General features: G+C 40.3%; 1 protein-coding gene across 4 annotated transcripts in view; it reads right to left on the bottom strand.

Annotated features, from left to right (window-relative positions):
• Positions 1–267: 267 nt before the first annotated feature.
• Positions 268–27,627, bottom strand: part of pikfyve (phosphoinositide kinase, FYVE finger containing) — a 43,683-nt gene continuing 16,323 nt past the window's right edge. For 3 of the 4 annotated variants that reach the window (XM_084724411.1, XM_084724412.1, XM_084724409.1), the window contains exons 7-43: positions 26,640–26,666; positions 26,313–26,402; positions 24,894–25,050; positions 24,351–24,508; positions 23,008–23,119; positions 22,632–22,779; positions 22,358–22,522; positions 21,634–21,696; positions 21,399–21,528; positions 19,548–19,728; positions 19,233–19,307; positions 18,773–18,880; positions 18,503–18,643; positions 16,736–16,862; positions 15,761–16,632; positions 14,512–14,919; positions 13,714–13,814; positions 13,554–13,625; positions 13,100–13,271; positions 11,059–11,237; positions 10,272–10,385; positions 10,053–10,161; positions 9,810–9,964; positions 8,896–8,992; positions 8,095–8,152; positions 7,868–7,999; positions 7,657–7,777; positions 5,701–5,796; positions 5,483–5,563; positions 4,892–4,986; positions 3,738–3,797; positions 2,596–2,772; positions 2,311–2,414; positions 2,103–2,231; positions 1,403–1,664; positions 1,139–1,213; positions 268–848 (exon numbers count right to left, since the gene is read on the bottom strand). In XM_084724411.1, coding sequence (XP_084580537.1) covers positions 733–848; positions 1,139–1,213; positions 1,403–1,664; positions 2,103–2,231; positions 2,311–2,414; positions 2,596–2,772; positions 3,738–3,797; positions 4,892–4,986; positions 5,483–5,563; positions 5,701–5,796; positions 7,657–7,777; positions 7,868–7,999; positions 8,095–8,152; positions 8,896–8,992; positions 9,810–9,964; positions 10,053–10,161; positions 10,272–10,385; positions 11,059–11,237; positions 13,100–13,271; positions 13,554–13,625; positions 13,714–13,814; positions 14,512–14,919; positions 15,761–16,632; positions 16,736–16,862; positions 18,503–18,643; positions 18,773–18,880; positions 19,233–19,307; positions 19,548–19,728; positions 21,399–21,528; positions 21,634–21,696; positions 22,358–22,522; positions 22,632–22,779; positions 23,008–23,119; positions 24,351–24,508; positions 24,894–25,050; positions 26,313–26,402; positions 26,640–26,666 — 5,467 coding nt within the window. In that variant the 3' untranslated portion in view covers positions 268–732. The remainder of the gene's footprint in view (positions 849–1,138; positions 1,214–1,402; positions 1,665–2,102; positions 2,232–2,310; positions 2,415–2,595; positions 2,773–3,737; positions 3,798–4,891; positions 4,987–5,482; positions 5,564–5,700; positions 5,797–7,656; positions 7,778–7,867; positions 8,000–8,094; positions 8,153–8,895; positions 8,993–9,809; positions 9,965–10,052; positions 10,162–10,271; positions 10,386–11,058; positions 11,238–13,099; positions 13,272–13,553; positions 13,626–13,713; positions 13,815–14,511; positions 14,920–15,760; positions 16,633–16,735; positions 16,863–18,502; positions 18,644–18,772; positions 18,881–19,232; positions 19,308–19,547; positions 19,729–21,398; positions 21,529–21,633; positions 21,697–22,357; positions 22,523–22,631; positions 22,780–23,007; positions 23,120–24,350; positions 24,509–24,893; positions 25,051–26,312; positions 26,403–26,639; positions 26,667–27,627) is intronic. The other variant, XM_084724410.1, reaches the window with a different exon arrangement.

Raw genomic sequence — 27,627 nt, 5'->3', positions numbered from 1 at the left:
CTTTTCTGCCTTTATTTGACAGGGACAGGTGGTTTGCTGCACCTGCTGCAGTGGTGGCCTTTTTGAAAACCATCGATAATGACGACTGAAGGCCTTCCTGCTCTGTGCACACTGATCCTAAACACCAAGTGACTTTTACCAAAGTGCTCATGTGATCATACACTTAAGTTTGAAAGAGCAATTGCATCATATCCATCCATTTCCCCCTCGACTGGATCATTTCTTCCTCATTAACAAAAGTAAGAAACAGATGAGAGCTTAAAGAAATCAGTGTTAATAATCTTTTAATAGTTACATAATCTCTGTACATTTACAAACTTTAAATTACATGAATTAGCTTGTTTACCAAACTATAACCACAAGACTGAATGTTTTCAGTGAGTCCTCTTGAAACAGTTGGACTCATGGCACTAATAAAATAACAAACCCTCTGAAACACAGCGGGGGTCCAGAGGGGATCGATTAGAATCTGGCAATACTGCAGTGATAAAAACAGATGTAAATAGTCTTAATGGTGCAGTTGGCAGAGTGGCACTGCTCCTGTGGAATGATACTGTGCTGTGTACTGGTCAGCCTTTAAACATTTACAACGTCCAGTGTGCTTGTGGGTCTCAGGTCAGTTGAAAAGCGCTCACATACTGAGGCCTCTGTCCAGGAAACTGATTTTTGTGCATAGGAAGTCAGAGATGGAGAGTATTTGTGTGTTTCTGCTCTCAGACATGAATGAACCGCTCAGCAGTTGATGCCCAGGCCAGTCCAGTGGTCAGGTACCATCAGGAAGTACTTGTCCATGGCCTCACAGAAACGAGCTCTGTACAGCTCCGGAGAGACCACAGTGGGCATCTTCCCTGAAAGACACGACACACAACAGCATTAGAGACAAGAAGCAACATTATATCTTATTATATTATATTAAATCATCATAATATCTGCTCTGTCAAGTTTATAAAAGTAGATGTTACAACAATTCATGATTCATTTGAGCAAGTTTGGATACCAGACAGACACCAATTTCGTCTTTTGGGTATTAAGCTGAAAGAGTTTGGGAACACCTGACCTCGATGGATGAATAGCACTACAGGGAAGAGGAAAAATGTGTAATTTTGATTTTAGGGTGAGCTGTCGCTTTAAGATTTACCTTGACCTCCCAGGATTCCAGTGGATTTGACAACCATCTCCAGTCTCTTGTCCCAGGTAAAAGTCCTGATATAATCTGCAGACAGAGCATCACAGATGTGTTTTTGTGGAGCAGAAGCTGTGATTTGTTCTCACTGAGTTTGAACGTGAAACATTTGGTTTTGTTATATCATCTACGCTGGACAAGATCTGGACAGCAAACATGAAGTTCAAAACTAACAGATGAAACAGACTCATGATCCACCCACTTCAAACGTCCTCTCACCTATAATTCCGACCACCAGCTGATCGGTGGCGTCGTCCCGCCCAACCAGCAGGGAGTAGTCGATGATGAGGTGGCTGGAGAGGAAGTAGGCGTCGCTGTGTATGGCGGCACGCAGGATGGCTTTACAGTGGGAGCGGATGTACAGCGGGTTGTCATGGATCAACTTCAGAAGGTTCTCGTCCAGCAGAACCACCTCACAGCTTTCCTTCCCCGAGTCTGTCTTCACATTGCGGTTTCTCAGGGAGCCTTTGAGGTCAAACACCTACAGAGGACATGTCAGAGATAAGGACGCTTCAGGACATCTGCATCTTTTATAAACTTAGGCCCTGTTTACACCCGGTATTCACATGTGTGCCAGGTGATCAGATGACAAGTGGACAGCTCTGAGAACAGCTGTAAATACAACAAACAAGAACTGAGATCTCATTCACAGGTGATCTGAGCTACATGTGACCACACTGTGTCCTGGACACATTGGAGGACTGCAAATTGTGTGTTTGTGCTCTCTTACCTGACAGGATAAGCAGCAGATTCACTACTGAACAAGTACCCGCAATTTGCTCATTTTTGACTCTACAGCAGCTTGTCTTTGGACAACATGTAGCTTTTAAGAACTGTGGCTTCTTTTGTTAAATGAAAAAAAGGATTTGTTTCATACTGGCACCAATACCCACAATAAAATACTCGCTGTGAGTCCTACCTGAGCCATCTTGCGTCCATAAAAAAGATTTTCCATCACGAGCAGGTCCAGTTTCTTCTCCGTATTGTTCTGAGAGTTCTTGTAACCGATCCTGTAAACACCCAGGATCTTTGCCAGCGCTGTCGGCCGCTGCGGCACAGAATTTGTTGTTATTTACTCAAGCTCAGTCTTTCAACACCAGATAGAGACTTCTGTTTATGATGCATACCTTCTGCTGCACAGCTCCAGTGATGTAGGTGAAGTAGTGAGGTGCAAAATCCAGGAAGGACTGGACCTCCAGTCTGGGCATCTGCTTCAGGATGAACCGGTCATCTGACAGGACACAGAGGAAGCTCAATCTCAACTTGACCTCACCAAATCTCACATCCCACATCCATTTGACTCAGAAATGTCAAATAACTGAAGCTAAAGATGCTAACTGCAGTTTCACTGTGACTTTGGTATTGACCGCAGTAGTAATAGTGACATTTATCTGTGAGACATTAAATACAACCTTCTGTTGCATAGAAAACAGCTCCAGACTTCCCACCACGAGCCTGCCAGTTGACACAGTGGGACAGTGAGCGGACGAAATCCTCCTCAGGGCTCTCCATGATCTCCTCTCGCATTTTATGAAACTCCTCAGCGTAGTAGATTCGACAGTAAAACTTGGCGTTGGCATCAGAGAATTCTACAAATTCATCAGCAGACAAGGTTCATGTGAACACAGCTTTGATGCATTTCCTTAAATATATTTATATATATATATATTTCAAAGGGATGACATTCAGTTACATCAGTGGTTCCCAACCTCTGTCCTTGGTGCCTCTTACTTGTATCTAAGGAAAGCTGAGTCCCCCTCAGGCCAAACACAGACTTTATATAAACTGCAGGGTCTGTAAAGGTGCTGGAAATCCTTGAAAACACTTTTAATAAAGTGTTTTTGAGGTTTGAAAAGTGCTTGGATTTTGGATAAAGTGCTTGAAACTGTAATCACATTACTTTCATAATAAATTTCTGCCTGACTGAATTAGTTAGTTCACTTTATAGATTAAAAAAAGCCAGATATTTGTTGAGCCAGATTGTACAGAAAAATTGATGATTATTCATGAACTGATTAATTGCCAATAAGAATTTAACTGATCAAAAATGTATTAATTGATGATTAATCAATAGTCTAGAGATGGCATTCATTGCACCTCATTTGAAATGATTTTGTCTTTTGAATAGGCAAACTTAAAATTAAATGTAAAATAAAAAGAAGAAAAAAAAGTAGAAAAAATAGGATGTTTTACATCTTACTGATTATTAATGATTCATCAATTAATCAACTGCTAACATTTCCTATTTCCTATTTGGCTAAGGAAAATGGGCAGGTGAAACATTTTAAACATGAAACTTTCTGCCACTAAACATAATTTTGATTAATAACAGCATAATAACTGATTTAATGTGTTAAGGGGAAATAATCATTTTGCTTATAAATATGTCATTTATCAGCTGTAAGGTGCTGGAAAAACTCGAAAATGCACCTTGAAAATGTTTTGAAAATGGCCAAGACCCCAGGTTGGGAACCACTGAGTTACATCCCAACTGTGATAACTTTTACAGAAAATCCTCAGAGGATACAGAAGTGTTAGAGGAAGAAATACTCACGGAGCTCAATATGTGGATTCAGGGTCTGTTTCTTCTGTTTGTCTGTCAAGTCTGCATCCTCTGCACAAAACAGGAATAAAAGTTTAGCATCTTACATGAAGGATCTAGCAGCAGGAGTACTGGTGTGGGAAGCTAAGTAATATACTACTGTGAACAGGGTCAGCAGAAAAAGGAATTTTAGACACCTAAAAAAATCTCTATCCATTTAAGAGCATTCTGTATTTACAGTGTTTTCACTGCTTCACCTTGACGTCAGACAGACTTTTACTGAAGTCTTTATATCAGTCTGTGCTCGCTTCAAAACCAGATTCATTTGACAAAAACTATAATGTTTAAGGATGTAAGAATACCCATAACTTACCGTATGATAATACCACACTAAAAATTCCACTATATCATATTTATTGGGATATTGAAAAACTAAGACATTGAGCAGCTTGTATAAAATTCAGTGCTTCCAATTTCCTTCTTTAATAAAATAAAAGTAGCAGCCACGATTTGTTTTTGGTAATCATTGTTTGAATTAAGCAAATACAACTGCAAAACAAAAGCAATGAGCAGTCAGTAGAAGTTCTATCAGAAAATAAAATAAAAGAATAAAATAATTAACCGCGGTAGATATCGTTAAGTCCAGTACAGCATCAAGACATTCTTTTTTATCGTGATGTCACAGTATTCAACATATTGTTACATCCCTAGTAATTTTATCTCATAGAACACAGGAGTTGCTGGTCTATCGCTGCCTGGATCTGTTAGTTAGTTTGTTTTATTGTGTGACTTTGGTGTTTACAGGGTTAGTTTGGATTCACAGGCTAAAATTACTGTTTTTCTCTAAAGGAGTTTTGGAACAGTTTGTCTTATATAACGGTGGTTTCCTGTTGGGAAAGTCTGTCTGACAGAAAGGTAAAGTGGTGAAAATATTCTAAATATAGCGTACACTGATTTTCTAGGTGGCTAAACCCCGTGTTGCTGCTGATCCTGTCTACAGCAGTACACTGCTTCTAGCTTCTGTCCTGGTGGTCTCTAATTCTCCAGACTAAGTGTGTGTTGAATGCCGTCTACACTGACTATTGATAGTACATCATATGACCACACTTCAAAAACCTGAACCATCCCTATAACTTATTGTTTGAGTGGTGGTGCTGAGTGCTTACTGAGGGGATCAGTGTCTATGCTGGTGCGGCTCTGCTGGGATGAGGCCGAGTCACTGGGCCTGGCAGGGCTGTTCTTCACCCGACTCTCCCCAGCACTGAAGAGAAAAGACGAAAAAACAAACGACGAAATTTTTACATTAACATAAATGATATCAGCCCTCCTTGCATATTTACCACATGGTTTTATCATTTAAAAAATTACAATACCATTAGCAGTACCCTGAAAGTGATACCAATGGAGAACACTTGCAGTGGCTGGCTGTGAGCAAAACCATATCAGTCATTTCTTTTCTAGATCTGGGTAGCAAAAGGACTGAATGTACCGTTTGACTGTAGAAGTTTCAATATCACTTGGTACTGGGTTAGTTCAATCAATACCTTAAAGATACTGAGTGCTGATACTCAGCTGTAGAGACAAAGTTTACAAGGCCAAAAAATAAAAAAAATTGCTCCTCATTGCTTTGCTGATTGTTTGTCCAGCTAAAAACTAATTTTCTATGTGATGGGAAACAACGTGTAAAAATCCTGAGAACTTTAAAGAACATTTCAATTTCAATTTCAATGTCAGATTTCATCTTGAATCCTGCGTACCTGGTGACCTGTTGCGTCTCATCCCCGCCTGTGTTTGATGCCTTGGACAGATCATCCAGTGCTGTTTTATACTTCTTGCAGCTGGAAGGAAATACATGACAAAATAACATCATGTTTTATGCATTGGGGACATTTGTAAAGCTACATTCTGAGGCAATTTCGCTCTTTTTTTTTTACTGAAATGCTGAGCTGAGACAGAGAGAGGAGACAGTGGTCACCTGAGAGCAAAGGCTATGATGGAGCTCGGCTCTCTTTCACACACTGCGATGGGCACCCGCTCATGTTCGTCCATCAGGTAGTGCTTGTCCGGGTCACTGTCAACACAGATCACATGACAGCCAGACACAAACCATTAAAGCTTGTAAGAACTGTGGTTATAGTCCAGGCCTTTATCTTTTTATTGCTTTGTTAGGTAATTTTTAATTATCTTGACTTTTTTAAAAAGCGTGTTGATCAAAAATTTGTTTTCATATATTCTATCCATCTCTAATCATCTCACTGTGACCCATCAGCTGGATCCTGTAAGTGATAATCTTTGTTAGTTTTTTGGTAGTGAACAGAATGTGTCAAAGCAGTACTGTTTACTTGTTCTGCAACAAGATAACGTATTTCCTCAAATAAAAATGCTAGTCAAATAAAAACCAGGTCGTGAATAATGGCCGGGCGAAAAATGGCAGCTGTCATATGTATATTTCCACTGCTTTAATTAAAAAAAATCAAAAATATACTTGGGCTTTTTATATGTGTTACAGTGTGATTTCAGTCACTGCGGATCACATGTGCATTCATGTCTCAGACAAACTGTATTTTGTAGTAACATACAGGCACCACAAGATGCTCAAGAACCAACTCAATAAGTTTTCCACAACATGTTCCCACAAGTGTCTCACAATAAAAGCCTTGAAAAGAAATGAAGGGTTTCTGTTTATTGAAACGCCGGGGGGCTTTTAATTTGAAATGGACAGAGAAAGTGTTCGAGTTGGTAACAGCATAATGCAGCAACTTGAACAGGGCAAACAGGAGCGGATCAAAATGAGGCTTTGCAGTAAAATATGGCCAATTATTATCAAACAGAGGTAATCAGAAATGAAGGCCGGCCTCTAATACAAGCCTATTTCAAATAAAAGTTCTGGTACCCTCTGCAGTTGAGGTCACTATTGCAGTAAATACAGTAGTTAAGATTTAAACATTTTGGTAATTTAGGATGTTTTTATTCAGATGAAGTTCTTGTACAGCTAGTTGTTTGTAGGTAACAATTAACATTTTAGAATTTACAGCATATTTTATTTTTCTTTATGTGAGATATCATGCAGAGTGCTGCATTCAGCACACTGTCAGAACTGAGCTTATTTAAAACAGAACTTTTCAGTCATTTACTGAAGTAGAACATCTGTCTGCTAAGTGTGTATTACACAACACTTCATTTAAAGTTACACATTAAAAAATGAATCATTTTTATATCAATACAAAGTAGAGATGTAACAGTATTAAAATTTCAAATCACAATTATAGTGACCAAAATATCACAGTTTTCTTTGTTATTGTGGTATTGATAAAATGTGCTGAAAATGTTCAAAAAGCACTGATACACACACTGAAATATTTCTGATAATAAGTTTGACATATAGAACCCTTCAATGATTTGAAATGGCATCATGTCCTTTGTGAGGTCAGTGTTGTCACTGATAGAAAACAAACCCATGTTGCTGCTGTGCAAAAAACAGGAGTATCACGATAATCAAAATTTGAAACAGTACTGATTGAATTTGATCACACTTAACCATGAAACCAATTATTGTTTCATCCGTTATATCAACACTCAGGTATTATATCAGGACTAGTATAATAAATAAAAACCCAGTCCTAAACAGATATGTCCAAAATAAGAGAGGTGCTTTGATAAACATCACTGTATTTGCAGTACCTGAGTGTCAGTATTGATAGTAAAAAAAACACCATATGGTACAAAAAACCTTTAGCCATTTGATCAAATAAGGACCTAAAATCAGATGTATGTTCTTTTAACACAAAAAACAGACATACAATGAAATTGACCAGATATTGGCTGATTTAAAAAAATTAGTTGAACAAGATTTTGACATTTTTGAAGAGTTTTGGATCGCATTTTGGTCAGCTTTAAAAATAAACTACAGCTGGCCTTGTGTATGACTTACAATGGGAAGGGGATGGCGTTGTAGCTGTTGCCAGGCAGGAAGTTGGCGAGGATGGCTTTCATGGTGGATTTCTCCTTCACCTGGCTGTCAGTGGAGCCCAACAAGTGTCCGTCAAATACATCTGAGAATTTACATAGAAGGCATCAGGTTAGAGAGATACTGTATACGAGACGAGACAGTTTACTGTATGTGCCTAAGTGTTTGCGTGTACCTTCTGGGATGCTGACAGAGTCCTGCTCGGTGAAGGAGGGGCCGGGTGTGACTGCTTCTCCTCCAGGTTCCCCTGGTGACGGCAGCATAGAGGAGGAGGAGGCTGAGGGCAGTGTGCTGAGGTGACGGTCCTCTGTCGGTGAAAACACGTCAAACACGTCAGGATCACAATCAGCTTCACTCAGTAACATAAAGCAGGATGGGGTGGGGTCTGCACAGCCAACTCACCTTTCTCACCATTCTGTACCACAGGTGAGGGGTTACGGGGGGAGGAGTCCAGGGCACTCTGTAAAATATATACATGAATCAACAAAAATAGTTAATAATAAATAAAAATAAATAAATAAATAATAAAAATTCATATTAAATTAGAACCGACTGATCTCCACAGGGAAACTGTGAAATAAAAAAAGTCATAATTATGAGATAAAAAGTCATAATTTCATCTTCTTTATGTCATAACTATGACTTATCACGGTAATATATTTTGTTTCAGGGGTGCAAATGTCCTTTCAGATGAAAAAGGTCTGTTACAAAACTTGGTAAAACCTGTGAATATGAACTGTTGGGTTACATTAAATGGATAGTTTGGTTTGTTTATTTGTGTGTGATTTTGGTGCTTTAACATGTTTATCAAATCCAAACTGTACACAAACTAACCGACTGAGGCAGTGGTTGAACTGCAACTCCTGCGTTCTGTGAGGTAAAATGTCTGTTTTTGCCAAAGGAGTCTGGTGGCTTTGGGCGAGTGATATAACAGCTTTAGTTTCCTGTCAGAAGAGTCTGTTTGAAGGCAAGGTGAATTTTTTCTAAATACAAGATTAAGTGATACTGACATGGATTTTTTTGAACAGATGAAAAACATTTTGCAGATGACCCTGTCCACAGCAGTACATTGCTTAGTTTCCATACTGGTGCTCGTCCAAACTGGGGGTGCGTTGATACGCTGACCTCACACAACCCAACTTAAAAAAAGAAAACAAACTATCCCTTTAAGTGCATGTAAACACAATGAATGATATCACCGACCTTGCTGTCATCAGTGGTGGTCTGTCTGTGCCTGCCGGGGCTCGGAGGGACAGACAGACGCTTCCTGCCTTTCTCCTGCTGGAACAAGTCCTGCAGCCTGGGAGGGAAAACACAAAACACTAAGCACCACATAGAAACTAAAGAGCCACGTTGCCCCAATCAATATATATATTAAAAACAGATTAAGGGGATAGTTCACCCAAAAATAAAAATTCAGTCACTATCTGAAAGTCAGGTTTAGTTTTTTAGTCCACAGAACTGAAGTTTCACAGGAAAACAGTGTTAATCTAATCCAAATCTCCTAAAGAATATGTGCGCACACCCTCACACCACACACACACCCAATTCAAACTATGTGCATGCCACACCTATAATGAAGATTTAGAAAGAACACGTAGTGTAAATAACGTATTTCAATCAAGTTCATCAGGTTTTTTATGTTTTTTTTTTTACATTCGAAAACTGGTCACCATTCACTTCCATTGTTTGGGAGATTCTGCAACACTGTTTTCATGTGAAACTCTAGCAGTATTTTGTGGACTAAAAAACTAAACCCCACCTTCAACTGGCATGAATGTGAGTAGATAATGACTGAATTATCATTTTTGAGTATCCCTTTAAGTCAGAAGCAACTCAAAAATCAAATGTATGAAGACACAGCAGCTCTTTTACAGCCTTAAAGAGAAAAAGGAGGTGGTGGTTCCTACAGTCAAACAGTGCTATAATGAGTCTGTAAATACCCTGCACCTTGAAGGTTTTTGTGAAAGGACTTTTTCAGGTCAGGCTTGTTTTTCCTGTCAACTGTCTACAACAAACTTTTTATCCTTGCCAACTATATGTTACTTTTATTTCATGGAACTGAATCCTTTTTTTCCTCCAGTAAAATAAGTTTTTAAGAAGTCTGTGAGTCAGACCTGCCATTCCAGTACTGTAGCATTTCACACAGACTCTGTTTCTTCATCACCAGCGACTCCAGCACAGTCTGCAGCTGCTGAGGAGAATCCAGAACACAGGCCTGTAGTCGCACCTGAAGCTTCTCGATCCAGCTGCGCAGCTCTGCCTCTTCCATCTAAACACACAGAAACCCCACTGTGAGTCTACAACTACCACTGTACCCAGAGATAAGAAGACAGACTATCACACGGGGAAAAACCTACGTCTTTTTGAGCAAAGAGGTCCTCCATCTTCTCCTCTCGAGACTTACTGAAGGTGTCAGTCTTGAGGGAGGTGAGGCGGTCATCTATGGCCAAGTACACCTGAGTCACCCTGAGGGGAGAGCAGAGGGAAACTGAGGTCAGGTGATGCTGTCAAGCTACATTCTTATCTGGAGTTTCTGCATGTGTTTGACATGAGCCCTATCAATGGCAATCCTTTACTTTTGAGAGAAGTCCTTCAGATCCTGCTGCAAATTGGTCTTAGAGGGACCCAGGTTCCTGATGAAGATCTTGGGACGAGGAAGACAAATCTCCAACAGCCTTACAGACGTGTAGCTGAGAAACAGAAAGTCAGGAAAAGTCTGCGTCATGACTAATTCAAGGATTCCATGCATAGAGCAGGTGCTTTTGGCTGTAACCATCCTCAAAATCTCACACAGAAATCAAACACACAGTGGACAAACGGGTGGATGATGTTCACATGTTGAATAAATCTGAATAAATAGGTAATGACACGCACTAGCACAACCGTGTGTTTATTCTTTCATTCTCAACATGACCTGCGTTTAATTCGGTTGTAACTAGAAGACAGTCGAGTGCAGATCTCTGCCTGGCAAGACTGCAAAGCACCTACTGCAATGCCACCATAAATGCAAGATGCAACCAGTGGAGATTTGCAAAGTTCCACCAACATTAACATGACCTCTACATATGTTATCCAAAGCTGAAACAAGATTTCAAACTGAAGCAGTTGTTGATCATGATGATGATGTCAGCTGTCAGTGGTCGTATAAAAACAGCAGTGAAAACAGAATTACTGTCTCACAATTGTTTGTCTCCAACAACCAGTCAAGTTACAGTTTACATGAGAACCTAGTTCTACTGGATGCAGGGTCCAGTCGACACGCACACACACACTCATACACACATGGAAGTGATCACATGATCCCCTCAGCTTAGGAGCGGTGGGGATAATGAAGGACAGAGGACACACTGACAGCCGACCAACCTGAAGGAAGCCACCATCTGGTTGTATGAGAAGTACTGGTGGTAGTCTTTGTGGATAGAGTGTCCGCAGGGCTCTGCATTAGCCCTCCTCGTGTACTGATGGCCGTAGAAGCGAAGTTCCAGGTATTTGGCAAAAGACATGGACCATGAGTCGTTGGACAGAGGCACCACGGGCGTCACCTTAAAAAAGGGCCAGATACTGAGTGTTACAGAGGGAGGTTTGGCCAGATATTCAAGATTAATTACCATTTCCTTTTGCTTCATTCATTCAGTTACAAGTTAGAATTAATGTTCTTATTTTTCTACTATGCTGAAGTAAAAATGAAGGGGCTGCACCTGCAGTCCAGTTCACTCAGTCAAGACCAAGTGAAAATATTATTATACTTCTAGTCTGGTTTGTGTTCACACTGACATTTTACACACAAGGGGTTAATTTGCTTACCGTCATCCTGCTACATCATTCATCATTCTTTAGAGCTCAAGAGGAGATAACTGATTATGAGCACCAATAGTATTATTTGTCTCCAACTCGACCTCAATTTATGAATAATATCAGGTAGAGACAGGACAAAAAAAAAAAAGGCGTCTCATACAGCAAAATCAGCGGGAGACTACTATAAGACTACTATGCCACACACTTTTTAACAACTTACTGAATTGAAGGAAGCACTGAATTGAAATACGTGGAGTAGGACACAAGTTGATCAGACCAAAGCTTTAGCTGCTTTTGATCGGAATGATCAGGGATCAATCAGTACATATAATGTACACTGGGCAGTGGTAGGTTTAATCAGCATTGTGTGAACTTGTTTGTCAGGGCTTGACTGTAATGTACATTTATATGTGGTCCCACACTGATCTAAATTCACATATCTGTTGTCAGAAAATACTGTGGCTGGTCTGTTTGATTTAAGAAAACAAACAAACAACAGGTTAGGTGTCTAACGACCAGTTCAGTACTTGCATGTACCTGTGCTGATGTCTACCTTGCTGAGCTTCTACGCCTCGCATGCCTGCGGTGTCCACACAGGTTGTGTTTCTGTTGCAAGGCGATTGCTGAAAGCCCTGTCTTTCTACACTGAGTTTGCAGAAAAGAGATGTAATAACAATGCAATCAGTAATTTTCCCCCTCATTTGAGAGCGAGGGAGGGAGAAAGACAAAAGAAAGAAAACAAACTAATACTGTCCTTCACCTGATTTTGATCATGTCTGTGACGATATTCTTCAGATACAGACATTGAAACTGTAGTGAAAGGTTTCATGTTGTTGATTTAATGTTGATGTGACAATCAAGAAATCATTTTCACTGTGTATATTTGCAGAGAACTGCATGCAACACACAAAAAATAGGTGAGAGTGAATCTCTAGATGAAGCATGGCTACAGCCATGTGTGACACGCCTGTGAGCAGCGCTGCTCATATGGGCTGTGTGGCAAACTGAAAACCAGCAGGTAACGCGCCACACACACACACACACACACACACACACACACACACACACACACACACACACACACACACACACACACACACACACACACACAAATGTAGTGTGAAGCAGCTGTAAGTGCCCTTGGATCACCAGGAAGAAATCAACCAGTCAGAGAATATTTATAAAACTTTAAGACTAGGAATTCAATGGTAATGCTTTGTAAGTAAAGGGAGTTGTATATTACCAAAAGTGGGCACTAAATGCATTCTCTGATTCATGCTTTATTATTCTTTATTAGTCTGATAATTTCTGTGCACCTGTTTATTCTTCGTGTCTGTTATTACACACACACACATTTCAACCTCCTGCCTGCCTATCCTGTTCCACCCAGAAATATGTCATGATACAGCTAGATACTCTGCTGCTGTTTCATCTGGACTTTATGCGTTTTTTAAAAAAAAAAAAAAAAGTCTTGTTTAGATATCCAGCAAGTTCTCTGATCTGAAACTCAGCAATGTTTATTCTCAGGATAAAGTATCTAAAACATATTAGATTTGGTAGCTGTAATGTGTGCATGTTAATGTTAAACATTGTGTTAATAATTACTGACCTGTTTGCAGATGCGGCACCAGGAGTAGTTGAGAATTGTGTGCTGATAGCCAGGCACGGGGGAGTCCAGCTCCTTTAATACAATCTGCACGCAGCCGCTGCCGTGCACGAACCGACGGATGTGGTGCACCATGGGAGTCTCACAGAACATGCTGGGGCACTGGTAAGATGGCCTGGAGAAAAAGTATTCCAAACATACAGGTTTGAAAGCTAACTGACAAGCTTCCTTACTGCTAAACTAAAAATTTGTCTTTTTCTAGTTGTAAAAGCAACATATTTACATATTTCACTAATGTAATCAATCAAAATGTTCAAATCATGTCCAAATCTAATTCTCATCTCCCCATAAACATTATAATGGCAACAATCTCAGCCACATAGCTTCCATTCAGTAACTAAGCTTTGGTCTGATAATGAATCTCTCATCTCTCAAACGCATTATCATTTTGTCTTACCTGAAACAATATCGCTCCAAGAATACACCAAGAGAGAGGTCATTCTTGCCATAGAACTCCATTGTGACGATCCTGCTGACAACAACGGCAGTGACTACAAATTCATCAAAAACAAAATTATGAGACTTAATTATTGATCTGCTCCACACGAGCAGTTTACCATGGGCTGACGCAGGGGTTGGGAGCGTTGCTGGACTGAGCTGATGAACTGCTGAAGAGCACACACAGTCTCTGATGGTTGACAGGGTTGAGGCAGTCAAGCTGAGGAAAACAACAAACACAAACAGGTTAAAACACATAGCTTTCCTCACAAATGGCAGATCAGGGATACAATATAATCTGGCACAACAATTCATTTCTTTTTTTTTCTTTTTCAAATTATCATAAAATAGTGAAAGAATCTGTCTGTCCACTGAGCCAAAAACCAATGATATTAAATTAACAATGATATAAAACTAAAGAAAGAGAAGCTGGAACCAGGGAATTGACTTTTGGTTTCAGGTGACACACATTCCTACCAATGGTTTCACATTATGGTGCGTAGTGATGTAATGTGACAGAAATGCTTATTAACAGTATATTACTGCAGTTTTCACTACTGTTGCTACACGGGACAGCCATCTTGGATTCTGAGGTCAAGTTTGGTGAGGATCCTATGATTTTCCAAGTTGGAAATCTAACTTTAGGTGGTATTTCAGTTAAAATTTCCAACTGGGAAATCAGAAATTCTGACTTCCCAGTTGAAGTAAAATGCACCACAAACATGAATGTAAACAATACAGGTTTCAAAATGTTCAGAAAAATCATCTTTTCAAATGATTTATGCAGAAGGACATGCATTCAACATGTTCGTTTGACTCCCAGGATACACACAGTGGGGCTTTGGTGAGAAACACTGAATGTAAATTTTGTTGACAAGACAACACCTTTAATGAACCATGGTCTCCACACTGCTCACCTTGGGCGCCCAGCTCATATCATTTTGTTTGCTTGGCTTCTCCTCTTCACTGTCAGCCTTCACTGGTGCCTTGACTGTAGTGTCCCCCGCCTTGCTGTGGCCGCTGACAGGAGCTGCAGCACTGGCAGTGCTGAAGGGGTCGGTGGTGGCTTCCCTCTGCCGGATACGACCTCCCTTTGCTCTGTAGTCTGCCAGCATTTTGGCCAGATCCTGGCTGCTGCTCAGTTGCTCTATGATGCGTGTGCTGGTAAGGCTGTGTGAGGGCAGGACATCCATGGGCTTTGGCTGTGGGCCGCCATTTGTCTGTCCGCTCGTCAGGGAGGAGGGGGCAGAGTCTTTAAGGAGCTGCCGCTTTCTGCGCCCGTCCAGTTCCTTAAAATCCTTGTTGAGGAGAGGAGACAGGTAGACCTATAGGACAGGAAAAACACAGGTGAGCATTGTACAAACAACAATGTCTACACAACATATAGATCAGTGGTTCCCAAACTTTTTCTGGGATGCCGCCCTTCTGAAGCCAAAAAAGTTCACAATCAATCATTAACAATAATTGGGGAAGCAAAGATTCAAGTTGAATTTTAGCTAAATAAAGGTGATAATGATAGCATCAGCAAAATCTTGTTTATGTCCTCAACATAAATTGTATTCATTTAATTTTGTTTCACTCTATATTTTCCCACGTATATTCATAACCCCCCCCCCCCCATATTCTAAATATAGTGTATATCACCATGTTGACCACCATCTACTGTAGGTAATACACTGACTTTGGAGAAGTACCTCATACAACCACACTTCAAATAATCAGAACTTTCCCTTTAAGGCTGCAAGAGTCAACTTGAACACTAGAGGTAATTCACATTTTGCTTCATCCCGTCTCCACACACATCAGTGATCAACCCTAAAAACCCAAAGTTGGTGTTTTCAGCCTCTGAAATATCAAAATCTTCTAATTTTCTGTTTTATATCCCAATAAGATGAATATATTGGGGTTTTGGACTACTGGTCAGACAGGACAGCAAATCTGACAACATCACCCTGGTCTCAGACAAACTGGGATGAACTTTTTTCACTGGTTTCTGATATTTTACAGAATAAATAATGTATTAATTAGTAGAGAAAAATAGTCAGGAGATTGATTAATGATGAAGTGTATCTTTAGTTTCAGCTTGTGATTAAAAGAAGCAGATCTAAAAAGCAAAACAAAAACAAATCTCAACAAAAAACCCACAACAACAATAAAGCTAGGTACCTGTTCAGGGAAGTACTCCCTGCTGGGGCAGTGCATTCCAGCAGGCGTGAGAAGGAATGGTTTCTTAAATGTGATGAACGGTGAAATGCACAGGATGATGTCCTTAAGCTCCTGCTTGAAGACAGCAGAGATGGACTTCAGATGGTCATCTGATGAGGTCACCTGCTCGGCCACAAACATCCCCGTATCATCCTGCAGAGGGTCTCGGAACAACCTGGGAGTGGGTGTCTCTGAACCGTCCCCATCCTCTATACTGAGGGACTCCTCCCTCACTAGGCTCCCCTCATCCCCAGTCTCCCCCTCAGACGCCCTGATCAGAGTGTCTGAGCTCACCTCCTCCTGGTCCTCTTCCATGAGGAATGGAGGAGGGAGAGGCAGAGATGGTGTGGGGGGAATGGAGAATGGCGAGGAGGTCATTGTCTCTGTGTTACCAGCCTCCTCCTCAACAGAGGAAGGTGATTTGGGGTTTTGTTTGTCTTGGAGAGCATCTATATCTCCATTTTTGGATGCAGAGTCAGAGGGAAGCCCTGCCTCCTCAGGCTGTCCTCCCAGTGCAGAGTCTTCACCCCCTGCAGGTTTCTCCTGGCTCTCTTCATTTGCCTCCTTCCCTCTCTTCTCTCCATCTGCCTCCTCCTCTGCAGAGGCGCCCTCCAACAAGCAGGGGAACGACGTGCTTTGGGCCAAGCTGGGCGGCATGGCAAACTCATCCATGAGAAAAGAGATCTCCAGCTGTGAGTGGTAGGCCACACACATCATCAGCATTATGATCTCCTTCACCCGGGCCAGCTCGTACTCTGAGGCACCGCGCAGCTTGATGGAGCATCCGAGATGAGGAGGACATCCCTCGAAGAACATCAGAGTCTTCACTTCATCTGGAAGGACAGAAAAAAGATCAGAGTGTACTCAACAGGGTGAAGTCATCTCACATTTGTATTCTGTGATAGTACGAGAGCAGAGTGGAGGTGTGCTTCTTACTGCTGGCCAGGGTGAAGGGCTGCATGTAGAACTTGTGGCAAGTTCCCAGACGAGGTTTGGTGAGGAGCTGGTCCATGGACATGACCAGGTCCCCCTGGGTCATACGACTCACTCTGTCCAAGACTTGCTAAAATGACAAAAAAAGAAAAATTAAAAGAGCTTAACAGTGACAGAGATAACACAATGTTTTTTTGTGTCATGTTTCAGTTTTATGCATTATACTCTTCTGCTGCTGGACATTTGGTTGCCCTAAGCATAATTGCTTGGTGGTACCCCAACAGCCCAGTCTTAAATCTGTAATAAAAATTCTGTTTTGGTTGGGAACCTATTCAAATTCAAAGTTTAGAGCAGTCATTCCCAGAAACTGTGTCATGACCCACAATTGGTTCACAGGAAATTTTATTTGGGTCCCCAAATAAATAAAAGACTATGGGAAAAAAAATCTGCAAATGCAAGATTTATATCTGCAGTACAACTTTCATAAAGCATTTAAAATACGTATATTGTTTTACTGATGAAAAAGCAGCCTTTTAATTCCACCTGAATGCACTTTTTATCTCTTTCATGAATTAGGCTAACATGTCCTATATTCTTTTCTAATGAAAGAGGAAAAACAATGAGACTAATGCAGCCTAAATGCATTTCTCACTTTTAAAAGTATTTAACATATGTATGTTTTCAATAATACATGTCAAGATAATTTAAGCTAAGGTGGAAATGGCAGTACAAAATAGTCAGGAATGTTCATTTATGCACAATTCAACTCTTGCTAAAGTTTACCGTGAACTGAATCATGATGGTTTATCGTTTAAAAAAAAGTGGGCACCCAGAAAAAAAGTTTGTGAAACAGTGCTTTATAAAAGCTTATAACATTATGATGGAAGTACAGTATATGATGGTCATTCCTATGATGCTTTATTATGTTTCATAGGCAGTTTGTGGGTTGATACCATTTATTACACAGATTTGGTGCAAAATGTAACCATTTTGACCACTGGAGTATTGATATAAAATATGGTCAAATCCCTCCGAAATACCACAATAAGACACTAAGACTTCAAGGAACACCATGGAAAAATTCATGCTGTGATTTGGGAGCAAAAACATTTGACATTTGAAGACTTTTGTAAGAATTTATTTTTTCAGTGACTGGATAGTGAGGCTTCTGTTCTTGGAAGCCTCCATATTTTCAGTATACCTGGGAAAGCATCCATCCTCTGAATACTCCAGGTCTCTAGTTTGATAAGTTTCACGAGGCTGTGATTATTCTAGAGGTCTCTATAGGTTCTTTTTATGTTTTACAAAGAGGCCAAGTTTTAAAAACATGGTCTCACTACAATGAAATGGGTACTACCAGGACTAGCATCATCACACATGAATATGACTGGGCTCAATGAATTCACAAGAGTGTCAGCTTTCCAGTCAGACTCAGTTTATGATATTCCAAAACTGTTTAGGGACCCCAGTGAGCAGAAACATCAAGCTGGCATTATATGGTCGCTAACAATGGATGCCTAAAGTCTTAGAATTTCATGTGATACGAGTCTCTTTTTCTTTTTGAGGGTGCTACAGCCTCTACAACACACTAATGTTGGCTGAGGATGACGGTGTCCCTGCAGAGTTCATTAACCCAGTAGCTGGAGCTACGAGAGGCTGTTCTGTGTATGTGTAGGCTGTTTTAGAACAGAATAAAGGCAAACCAAGACAAGGCAATGATGCAGAAGCATGATGCAATGATATCTAAATGTTAACTCAAACTATACTTACTGGTTTGACGTTGATGACCAGTGTGATGCCGTGTTCTAGCAGCATGTCCTGAGCAATACGAGACACCGTCTTCTCCACCAATACCAGGTTTGGTCGGACATCTACAATGCGCTGCACGTAGTTCTTCAAAAACTCTCGTTCCTGCAGGAGAGACAAAGAAAAATCTTTTCTTTGGTTCATAAAACTGGGGCAAATATGACCGCAAACCAAGGTAAAAAGGTTGTTTTCTCTACAGTCTATTGTTAACTGCTTTTAGTGTGATTTACTGACCTGTAGCACGATGGGGTCTATGCAGGTGAACTTAGTCTCCTCCCTGTACAGATATTCTATGGAGCACTTCAGCAGCAGAATTTTGGGGTTCTTGATGTATGGGTTCATCTGATTGTAGGTCAGACAAGAATCAGGTTTACACTTAAATATTAACACACAAGCTGTGCTGTAGATATTTTAACTACTGTACCAATAAAGAATTCTTTTTTCCATCCTGGACATTATTGCTGATTTCATAAAGAGTGTAAAAATCATTTTGGACGCAATAACAAACAGCAGGATACCCATACTTTCAATGTACTTTTCAAGCTGATGAAGATTTTAAAGACATTTAGATACAAGGAGCCTCAGCTAAGAATTCAGTTTTGAAAACTCATGAATGAAAGTTCACATCAGACAGAAATCATCTTTAGAGAAATCATACTGTTGGATCTTTGCCATAAAGAAGAGCGCAACTTACCTTCTTGTGGGCGATGCTCTTGGTGCACACAAAGCCGTTTACCACCGTCGAGTCAAACTTTCGTCCTCCAGGAATCTGAAGCACAAGTGGAGATTCAGTTATACTTAAGAAACCACATGAAGCAGACAGTCTAATCCAGTCATTCCCAGAGACTGGGTGGGGACCCACAGGTGAGGCACACAAGATTTTATTTGGGTTGTCAAATAAAAAAAGACTATGGAAGAAATTTTGCAAATTTTAGATTTAAAATGTGTATATTGTTTTGATTAGAGGCATGTGACAACTGTTGACTGATTTGATGAGATGGTGTCTCACCTTCTTGATGTGGACCAGCTGACGGATGTCCATGTCGTCATCACAGTTGCGGACGTCGGGCCGCACTGTCTGGACCACCTGTCGAACCACAGGGACGATGATGTCCCGCCAGGACAGAGACAGAGACTCACTGTAGAGCAGCTGCTGCAGCAGCGCCATCATGTGGCTGTGGTTGGCCGAGCTGAACAGGGAGGCAGAGCGAAATGCACTTAGAGGGATAGATCAGATTTTTTAGATTATTTATGATAATTTCACAGCTTTAACTTGCCATCAGACAGCTTTTTCCACCATGAATCTGCCATTACATAAGTCAAAGACTTATATAATTGAACACCCTTTGCTTGAGTACCACATTCTGTAACTGGATATTGGTCTCTCTCACAAATAGACCCCAGACAGTTCAGATTGGTGGTGTCACCTCTTCTGCTCAAAAATTCTTTTACAACCTTGTTGTGAAAGACAAATGAATCTCATTGTATCCTTGTATCCAAATATCACTCTCTAAAATCACTCTCTCTCTAAAGCCACCAGACTCCTTTGGCAAAATGGGTCATTTTGAACTCTGGAGTTGCTGATCTATCACAGCTTTGATCTGTGTAACTGTGTGACTCAAAAATAAAAATCTGAATCATGTATAATGCTGAATCACACAATAACACAAACAAACTAACCAGTTTTATCAAATGAGTCTGATGGCATTGGAAAGAGTGACATTTAGCTTATCGGATGGTGGCTTTCTGTCAGAAAAGGGCTGTTTGACAGTGAAGTAGAGCACTGAAAATATACTAAATATAGTGTACACTTAAACTAATACTAATTGTTTTAGGTGTCTAAAATATGTGTTGCTGCTGACCCTGTCCACAGCAGGACATTACACAGCTTCCTACACCAGTACTCCTGCTGCTTCTCCAAACTGAGGCTGTATCATCTGACATCTACTGTAGGTAATACACTGACTTTGGAGAAGTACCTCATACAACCACACTTCGAATAATCAGAACTTTCCCTTTAATGCTGCAAGAGTCAACTTGAACACTAGAGGTAATTCACATTTTGCTTCATCCCGTCTCCACACACATCAGTGATCAACAATTCATCAACTAATCAGTCCATCAACAGAAAAGTAATCAACAACAATTTGATTATTACATCATGAAAGTTTAGTTGATGATTATATGTCATACAAATAATTGCCATTAACGGTCTTCTTTCTCTCCATTTAATGCCACCATTATAGTAGAAGCCTAATCAACAAAAATGTAAATGTAACATTTTGGTTTTGCTTCCATTTTCACAAGTTTGAGTCAAAAAAATCTAAGACTTCTTCTGTGAACACAAAAGGTTTATGTCTCTCAAATGTTGGGTACACGTCTTAAAAATCCATGTTAGCACCTCTCCTTTGCCAAGATAATCCACCTCACAGGAGTAGCATATAGAGAAGCTGGTTAAACAGCAGGATTATTGCACAGGTGTGTCTGTGACTGCTCACAATAAAAGGACACTCTAAAATTTTTTTCCCAGGATAGCATAGTCATCACCTGCCCTTCTCTGCCTTTAATTGGCTTACCCTGATATTCTTACCTCTTACCTAACCAATCACTTCTCATGCCTAAACCTAACAAAGGCAACTAGCACTGGCCAATCAGAGGCAGAGTAGAGCAAGAGAATTACAAGAGCACCAGTCAAACCTCGAACGGTGGAAAATGATATGGACAGTTAGTTTCGGTTAGTTTCATCTAGCTGTTTTATGAAGTTGAATAGAAATGACTGTAATGTTTATGCAAAATGACTGCGGTCAGCTCAAATAATCACTATCAGGCAATTATGTAATGATCTGCCAGGCCTACTCACAGCAGCCTCTCCATGGCCTTCTTCTCTCCATTCTCCTCTCTGAGCTGGTCCAGAGAGCTGTGATGCCAACCCAACGGAGTAAACAGCATCTCTTTAGCCTTCTCCTCCACACGACGGTTAAACAGAGACTCTGCAGAGACATGAAATCAGAAAGAGGGAGCAGGTTTGCTTTGCTACATGTGAGAAACTTCAGTACATTATCTGAATAAGTCAGTAAAAAGTGCAGAGCTCCTACCCTTGATGAAGGCATCGCTGATGACAATGTTCTGTCCTCCATCCTCAGACACAAGAAATTCAGCTAAAAGAGGAGAGAGACAAAATGAGTCTCTTCAAAAAGTCAATGTGAACCAGGAAAATCGTCTGTTTCTATGTTCACGCTATGAGAGTCTGGGTAATAATTGTATTGCTGACTTTCATTTTCTCTTCCAAATAAATCTGTCTAATCTACAACCTACATGATCTGCCTGCTTGTGTTTGGTGCCTCATTGAACCTATTTTTTAAAGGGACAGTACAGAGTACTTTAAGCAGGCTGATATGAGAGGCTTATTTGTAGTCAGTGTATTAACATCATGCCCCTGGTTTGGAGAAGCAGAGACCTACTGGTGCAGGAAGCTAAGAAATATACTACTGTGGACAAGGTCAACAGCAAAACTTGGCCACCGCCATCTACACTGCCTGTGAACAAGTACCTCATACAACCACTCTTGAAATAATATTAACTATACATTTATAAATTTTCCTCAGCAATTATTTCAGTAAACCAGTGGTTGGAGATAAAGAAATAAAACCCAATTATAGTAACATGTAGTTTCCTTTTAAGAATCTACTATGTTGATCTGTGTCAAAAATGACAGCAGTAACTAACACATAGAATTAATGAAACAACTGACTGGATGAAAGAAGTGTTCAGAGCTGGACCGACATATTTAATGGGCACATTATCTGTGATAATATTTACATTTCTGCTCAGCAGCAGCAGGAACATGTGGATACTTGGACTGTTTCTTGATGTGGAAGTTCACATTGTTTTGCTCCATGTTGAGGTTGATGGAAGCAGCTGAGTCACTGTCCACTACCGACTGGAAACTGCTGACAGATGTCCTCTTACTGGGTCCGGAGGAGTCTGGACAGAGAGACAGGTCAGGGAGCTGTGCCTGGGATTTTAATTCACAGACCGCAAACCAAAGCAAACCAACACTGTTTTATTAAAGTATTACACATGTGATACATACTGGGATTGGTGTACTCTGTCTCATCTGCAAGCTGTTCTGTGTCGCTGTCATCAAACTTGATGTCCTTGAACCAGGACGGCTCTGAATGTCCCTCCAGGGAGTTGACACTATCGCTGTCTGGAGACGGTGTTTCTGAGAACTCTGTACTCTAGATACAGGACAGGGAGACATCACAATCAGCATATTTTGCTTAATTTGAATAATCTGTTGAAGCTGCTGGAGATAGAACACCCTCTAATGTTATCAGAAAACTCTGTTGAATCAATCAATATCAACACATGACAAAGAATGTTGTAGCAGGTGTAAAAGAATTTGGAGAGTGTTATTTGGTGATATGAAACATCTCAGTACTGACTCATCAGAAACTGGCTGTTACCTGGAGGGGGCGGTAGAGAGCATACTCATCCCTGAACAGCTGGTCATGGTGAGTGACACAGTCCAGCCAGCGACCGTCTACTAACGCCTGTCCTATGGCGATAGCCTGGGCTCTGCAACACAGACACATCAGAATGGGAGGGGGAGCAGAACAGGAAAACACAACATCAAAAGCAGCTTTCATCTTGTAAAGAAATTGGATACGTCCGCACATGATGAACTTTCTGCTCTGAACTGATCAGTTTGAGCACAAGACCTTAGTTATCACAGGCCAGGATGGAGTGATGTGTAATGAGAATGGAAAGAACAGGAAAAGCTACCATGCATAAGACCCAAAATAGCATGTTGTAAAGACACAGAAAGTAGAGGTCGACCAGTTAATCGGTTTGGCTGATTAAAGGCGCCAATAGGATATTTTACAAACTATCATTATCAGCGCAACCATGCAGCCTCCAGCAGTCACGCGGGAAAGTATGGTATTAGTCGGCCCCCGGTAACGACCCAGAAAGTCTGTAATTCATGGTTCACCCATTCTACAGAGTCAGATTATTCTCCAACTCCATCGTCTACTCCGTGGACCTATTATTAACACGCCTGGCAGAATTACTGACTTTGAGGGGGAATAATAGCTCAAAAAATAAAAATCCACCCAGATTTTTTAAAGTTTAGTTTGACGTTCACTTCCAGATTTATTTATGAATTACTTCTACAAACCCTCTTTGTACATCTGAGGCTCTAACCCAATTGGAGGCATTTTACAAAATCATCAGAAAACCCAGTTAAGTTAAAATACAGAAAATATGAGACCATGTATGATGCCTTGGAAGTGACAGCAAACATCTATTGCATGCAAGTTTCCTGATGATCATTACATTGCAGAAAGAAATTATATTTCTTCACTCATGTTAAAGCAGCAGTTTGACATTTTGAGAAAAACGCTTATTTGTTTTTTGCAACTTTCATATCTATACTCTAAATATGAAGCTACAGATTGCAACTGATTAGCATAGCTTAGGATAAAGACTGCAAACGGGGAAACAGCTAGCTCACCCGTTTTCAACTCCAGCTACATATTTAAAAGAATAGTATGAAAGTGATGTCAAGCTTCTCATTTCACACTTGGAAACAAAATGAAGAACCAGATTGAATTATCTCTTTAAAGGACCAGTGTGTAGGGTTTATTTGTATCTTGCAGTGAGCTTGGAGACTGTAAACACCTTGTCACACTGTCCTCTCCAAATAAAAAAGAAACAGTAGCTGTGAAACTCGAAACTGGACCTTTAAGTATTCCTTCTGAAGATGATCAACTTGACATAGTTACACCTTTGTATAGTGAGGTGCTACCTGGTGGAGATGGTGCCATTCCTCAGCAGCCAGTTGACAAGCTCTTTTCCCACAATGCAGTTGGGGTAGGTCCTGAGCCAGTATCTGTGGTCCTGGAACTCCATCCCTGTGCTGTTGTGGCAGATTTTCTTCCACAGGTCCTTCAGCTGGGAGGAGTCCTACAGGATGGTAGGTCAGTATGTAATAATCAGTAGTAATATTTGATGATGGTAATTATTTGTATTAGTGGCACTTGCTTTTAATTGATTTTACTGCTTGATTTGTTGATTTTATTGTTTATTTTTAATGATTTTACTGTTGTTTTATTGATTTAATTGTGCTCTATTATCTCTTTATAAATGTATGGAAAGCACAAAATAAATAAATGTATTATTATTATTATAAAGCTCAGTAAAACTGAGGGGAACTGCAGATTCAGGTGATAATTCTCTGTAGGTTCATCACCATGAGTGACATCTTTCACATTACTATGTAACTATAAAAATATCAATCATTGCTGCAAGGAAATGAAATTCAGTGAAGGGGAAAGAATAAAGCAGCTACCAGTAAGATCTTCCTCTCCTCCTCGCTGTGGTCCAGCTTGGTGCCGCTCTTGGTGCCTGACATGGCTCGGCTGGTTGGCGGGCTGACTGAGCTGTCGTAGGAAGGCACCATGGAGGATCCAGAGCGGTCCAGTGACAGGTTGGTCACACTGGCAGATCTGTGGTAGAGACAGACAGGGACCGTTCACACAACTGGCTCGTCTCAACTGTACTGAATCATAGACTGTAAATAAATATAGACGACACGTCTCCACTTCTTCTGTCTGTACAAAATTATAACCAAAATATCCCAGAAACTGGGATGAGTTGTGCTGAGTGCTGCCATCTTGCCCTGATGATGTCATTTGGAGACAGAGTGGGTTCAGGGTTAAAGCAGCACTATCAAGATCCTGCCCACACACCTACCCAATCACAAGCAGGGCTCAGCTGTCAATCATGAGGTGAACCCTGCTTCTTATAGCATCAAATAACTAACTGAAGTCAAACTGATCAGAAAAATTAAGACTTGAACAAATATCAGTGTTAACTACCTAAAATGCCAGAAATCACAATTTATTTGATGTGTACTTTGATTTTTTGGTTTGGTCCATGTCTCGTCTGCTAACATGGAGTGGGTGGAGTTTATGATCTGTGCAGCAGCCAGCCACCAGGGGTGATCAAAATGTTTTGGCTTCACTTTTGGCAGGGTTCCTACATCATATTCAAGCACTTTTCAAGCATTTCAAGGTTTTCTGGCACCTTACAACTGTGGTAAGTGACATATTTATATACGTATACAGGCTCAAAAGAGAAGAGAGACAAATTAAAGGAAAACACAACAAAGTTTCATGTTTCAAAATTTGAGGACACCATCTTGGACTATCAAACACACTGATCAACATTCTTCAACAAGTTTTTAGTTTTTATGCACCAAATGACTAATCGATTGGTGGAGAAAATGATCAACAGATTAATCGACAATGAAAATAGTCATAACAGTAAACACTTAAAAAGAATTCAAATGACAAGACTGTCACTCATCATGAGTGAGCAGGATTAATTAATCGATTAGTTGTTTTGAGTCATTTTTGAGGGAAGAATAGTCAGAATTATCTGATTTCAGCTTCTAAAATCTGAATATCTTCTGGTTTCTTTACTAAATCATGCCCCCACCAACTTATTTTATTTTCTTTGTCTAAAAACAAACTATTTAGTCAGACAACGATTTATTGTGAAAGTAATGAAATTACATAACAAGCAGTTTCAAGCACTTGAAGACCTTGAAAACACTACAGTAAAATTCAAGCATTTTCTAGGATTTCATCACCCGTCAGAATCTTGCTCTGGGGAGTTTTAATTTTGTTAATCTATTACGTACGTCAATGTAGTGAATCAAGCGGGAACACACTGCATATTACAAGCAAACCCAAAGTTAACTGACCTCTTCCTAGCAGGTGATTTGCCGACGTCTTCTTGTAGCGTTGTCAGTCTGGAACTGAGGCCACTGTTCTGAGGTTCCTGGTGAATCATACTAATGAACACACACACACGCGCGCGCACACACACACACGCACACACACAAACTCTCATTTATATTCTTTCTGCGATTGTCTTTACACCTTCTCTAAGCTAGCCAGTCTAAATTATGATCAGTGAATTTGAGCATGCAGACTATTTTTTATAGAGCTAGAAAGCATTAGCTTTTACTTACAGACAGCTAAAGCTCAGACAGATGTGAAAAATTAATAAAACAAACAGCAAGACTCACTTCTTTCTCATCCCAATAGGAGTTTTTCTATGCCAGGAGAGAGAGAGGAAACAGATTTTCTTTGAGGCAAGTATAGAAAATAAGCAGGGAGCACACCAATTCCAAACAACAGCAGCAAAACAAGCACGGGCCTATAAAATGCATGCATTGTTGGACGATTCTTTGAAAAAAAGATGTCCTTTAAGATCAATATAATAATTTGTCGGTTGTGTGCATGGGTAATGAAATCCTTAAAAAAAAGTCCTTCAACAGTTAATTAAAGAGTAAGCTGAAGATCAGAGCAGTCCTCGTGCTCAGGCAGTCATGCATTATATATCATTTACTGAAGCCATTCTTCCTATAGATGCTCTCTGTTCTTCTTTTAAGTTGTTCATCAATTAGAGCCAGTTTTCCAATGCATCACTGGTCTGTCAGATCACATGCTGCAAAGATAACACAGCCACACTGTCTTCTCTTTACATTATACTATATGAGTTCAACTTCACGGTTGTTGCAGGCATACCATACAGTTAATTCCTCTTTATGACAAATGTTATAAAGAGTCAGGCACGAGTCAGGGCTAACTGATAACTTGTATATTTAACATGCCGTAATAATATGATTCTGTTTCATGAGTCTTGACCATGCACACGGTGCAGTGCATACAAACGAAGCAAACACAGATTTTTTGAAACAGCAGAAAATCAAGACAGAAAAAGAGCAAGCAGACGGCAGAGGCTGTGAAAAACTAGGACAGCGTGTTTTCATCAGGAGCAGAATCATAACATGACCAAGCCACTGCATGTGCTAATAACAGATATCCATTCAGTACAACAGCAAACAAGATGTAAAATACAAAGTCAAAATTCTGGTCGTAGCTACACAGACAGCATTGGCTGAGTTAGGCATGCTGGATAGAGGTACATTACAGGTGTGGACAAATTTAACATTAAAATATATAACAATCAGGTCTGATTCAGTGTCATACTCCATCTGAAGATATTGCAAA

This window comes from Lutjanus erythropterus, chromosome 8, assembly GCF_056507025.1.
Source record: "Lutjanus erythropterus isolate fLutEry1 chromosome 8, fLutEry1.hap2, whole genome shotgun sequence".
Classification (NCBI taxonomy): Eukaryota; Metazoa; Chordata; class Actinopteri; order Lutjaniformes; family Lutjanidae; genus Lutjanus; species Lutjanus erythropterus.
This window is presented reverse-complemented; position numbering and strand designations above follow the sequence as displayed.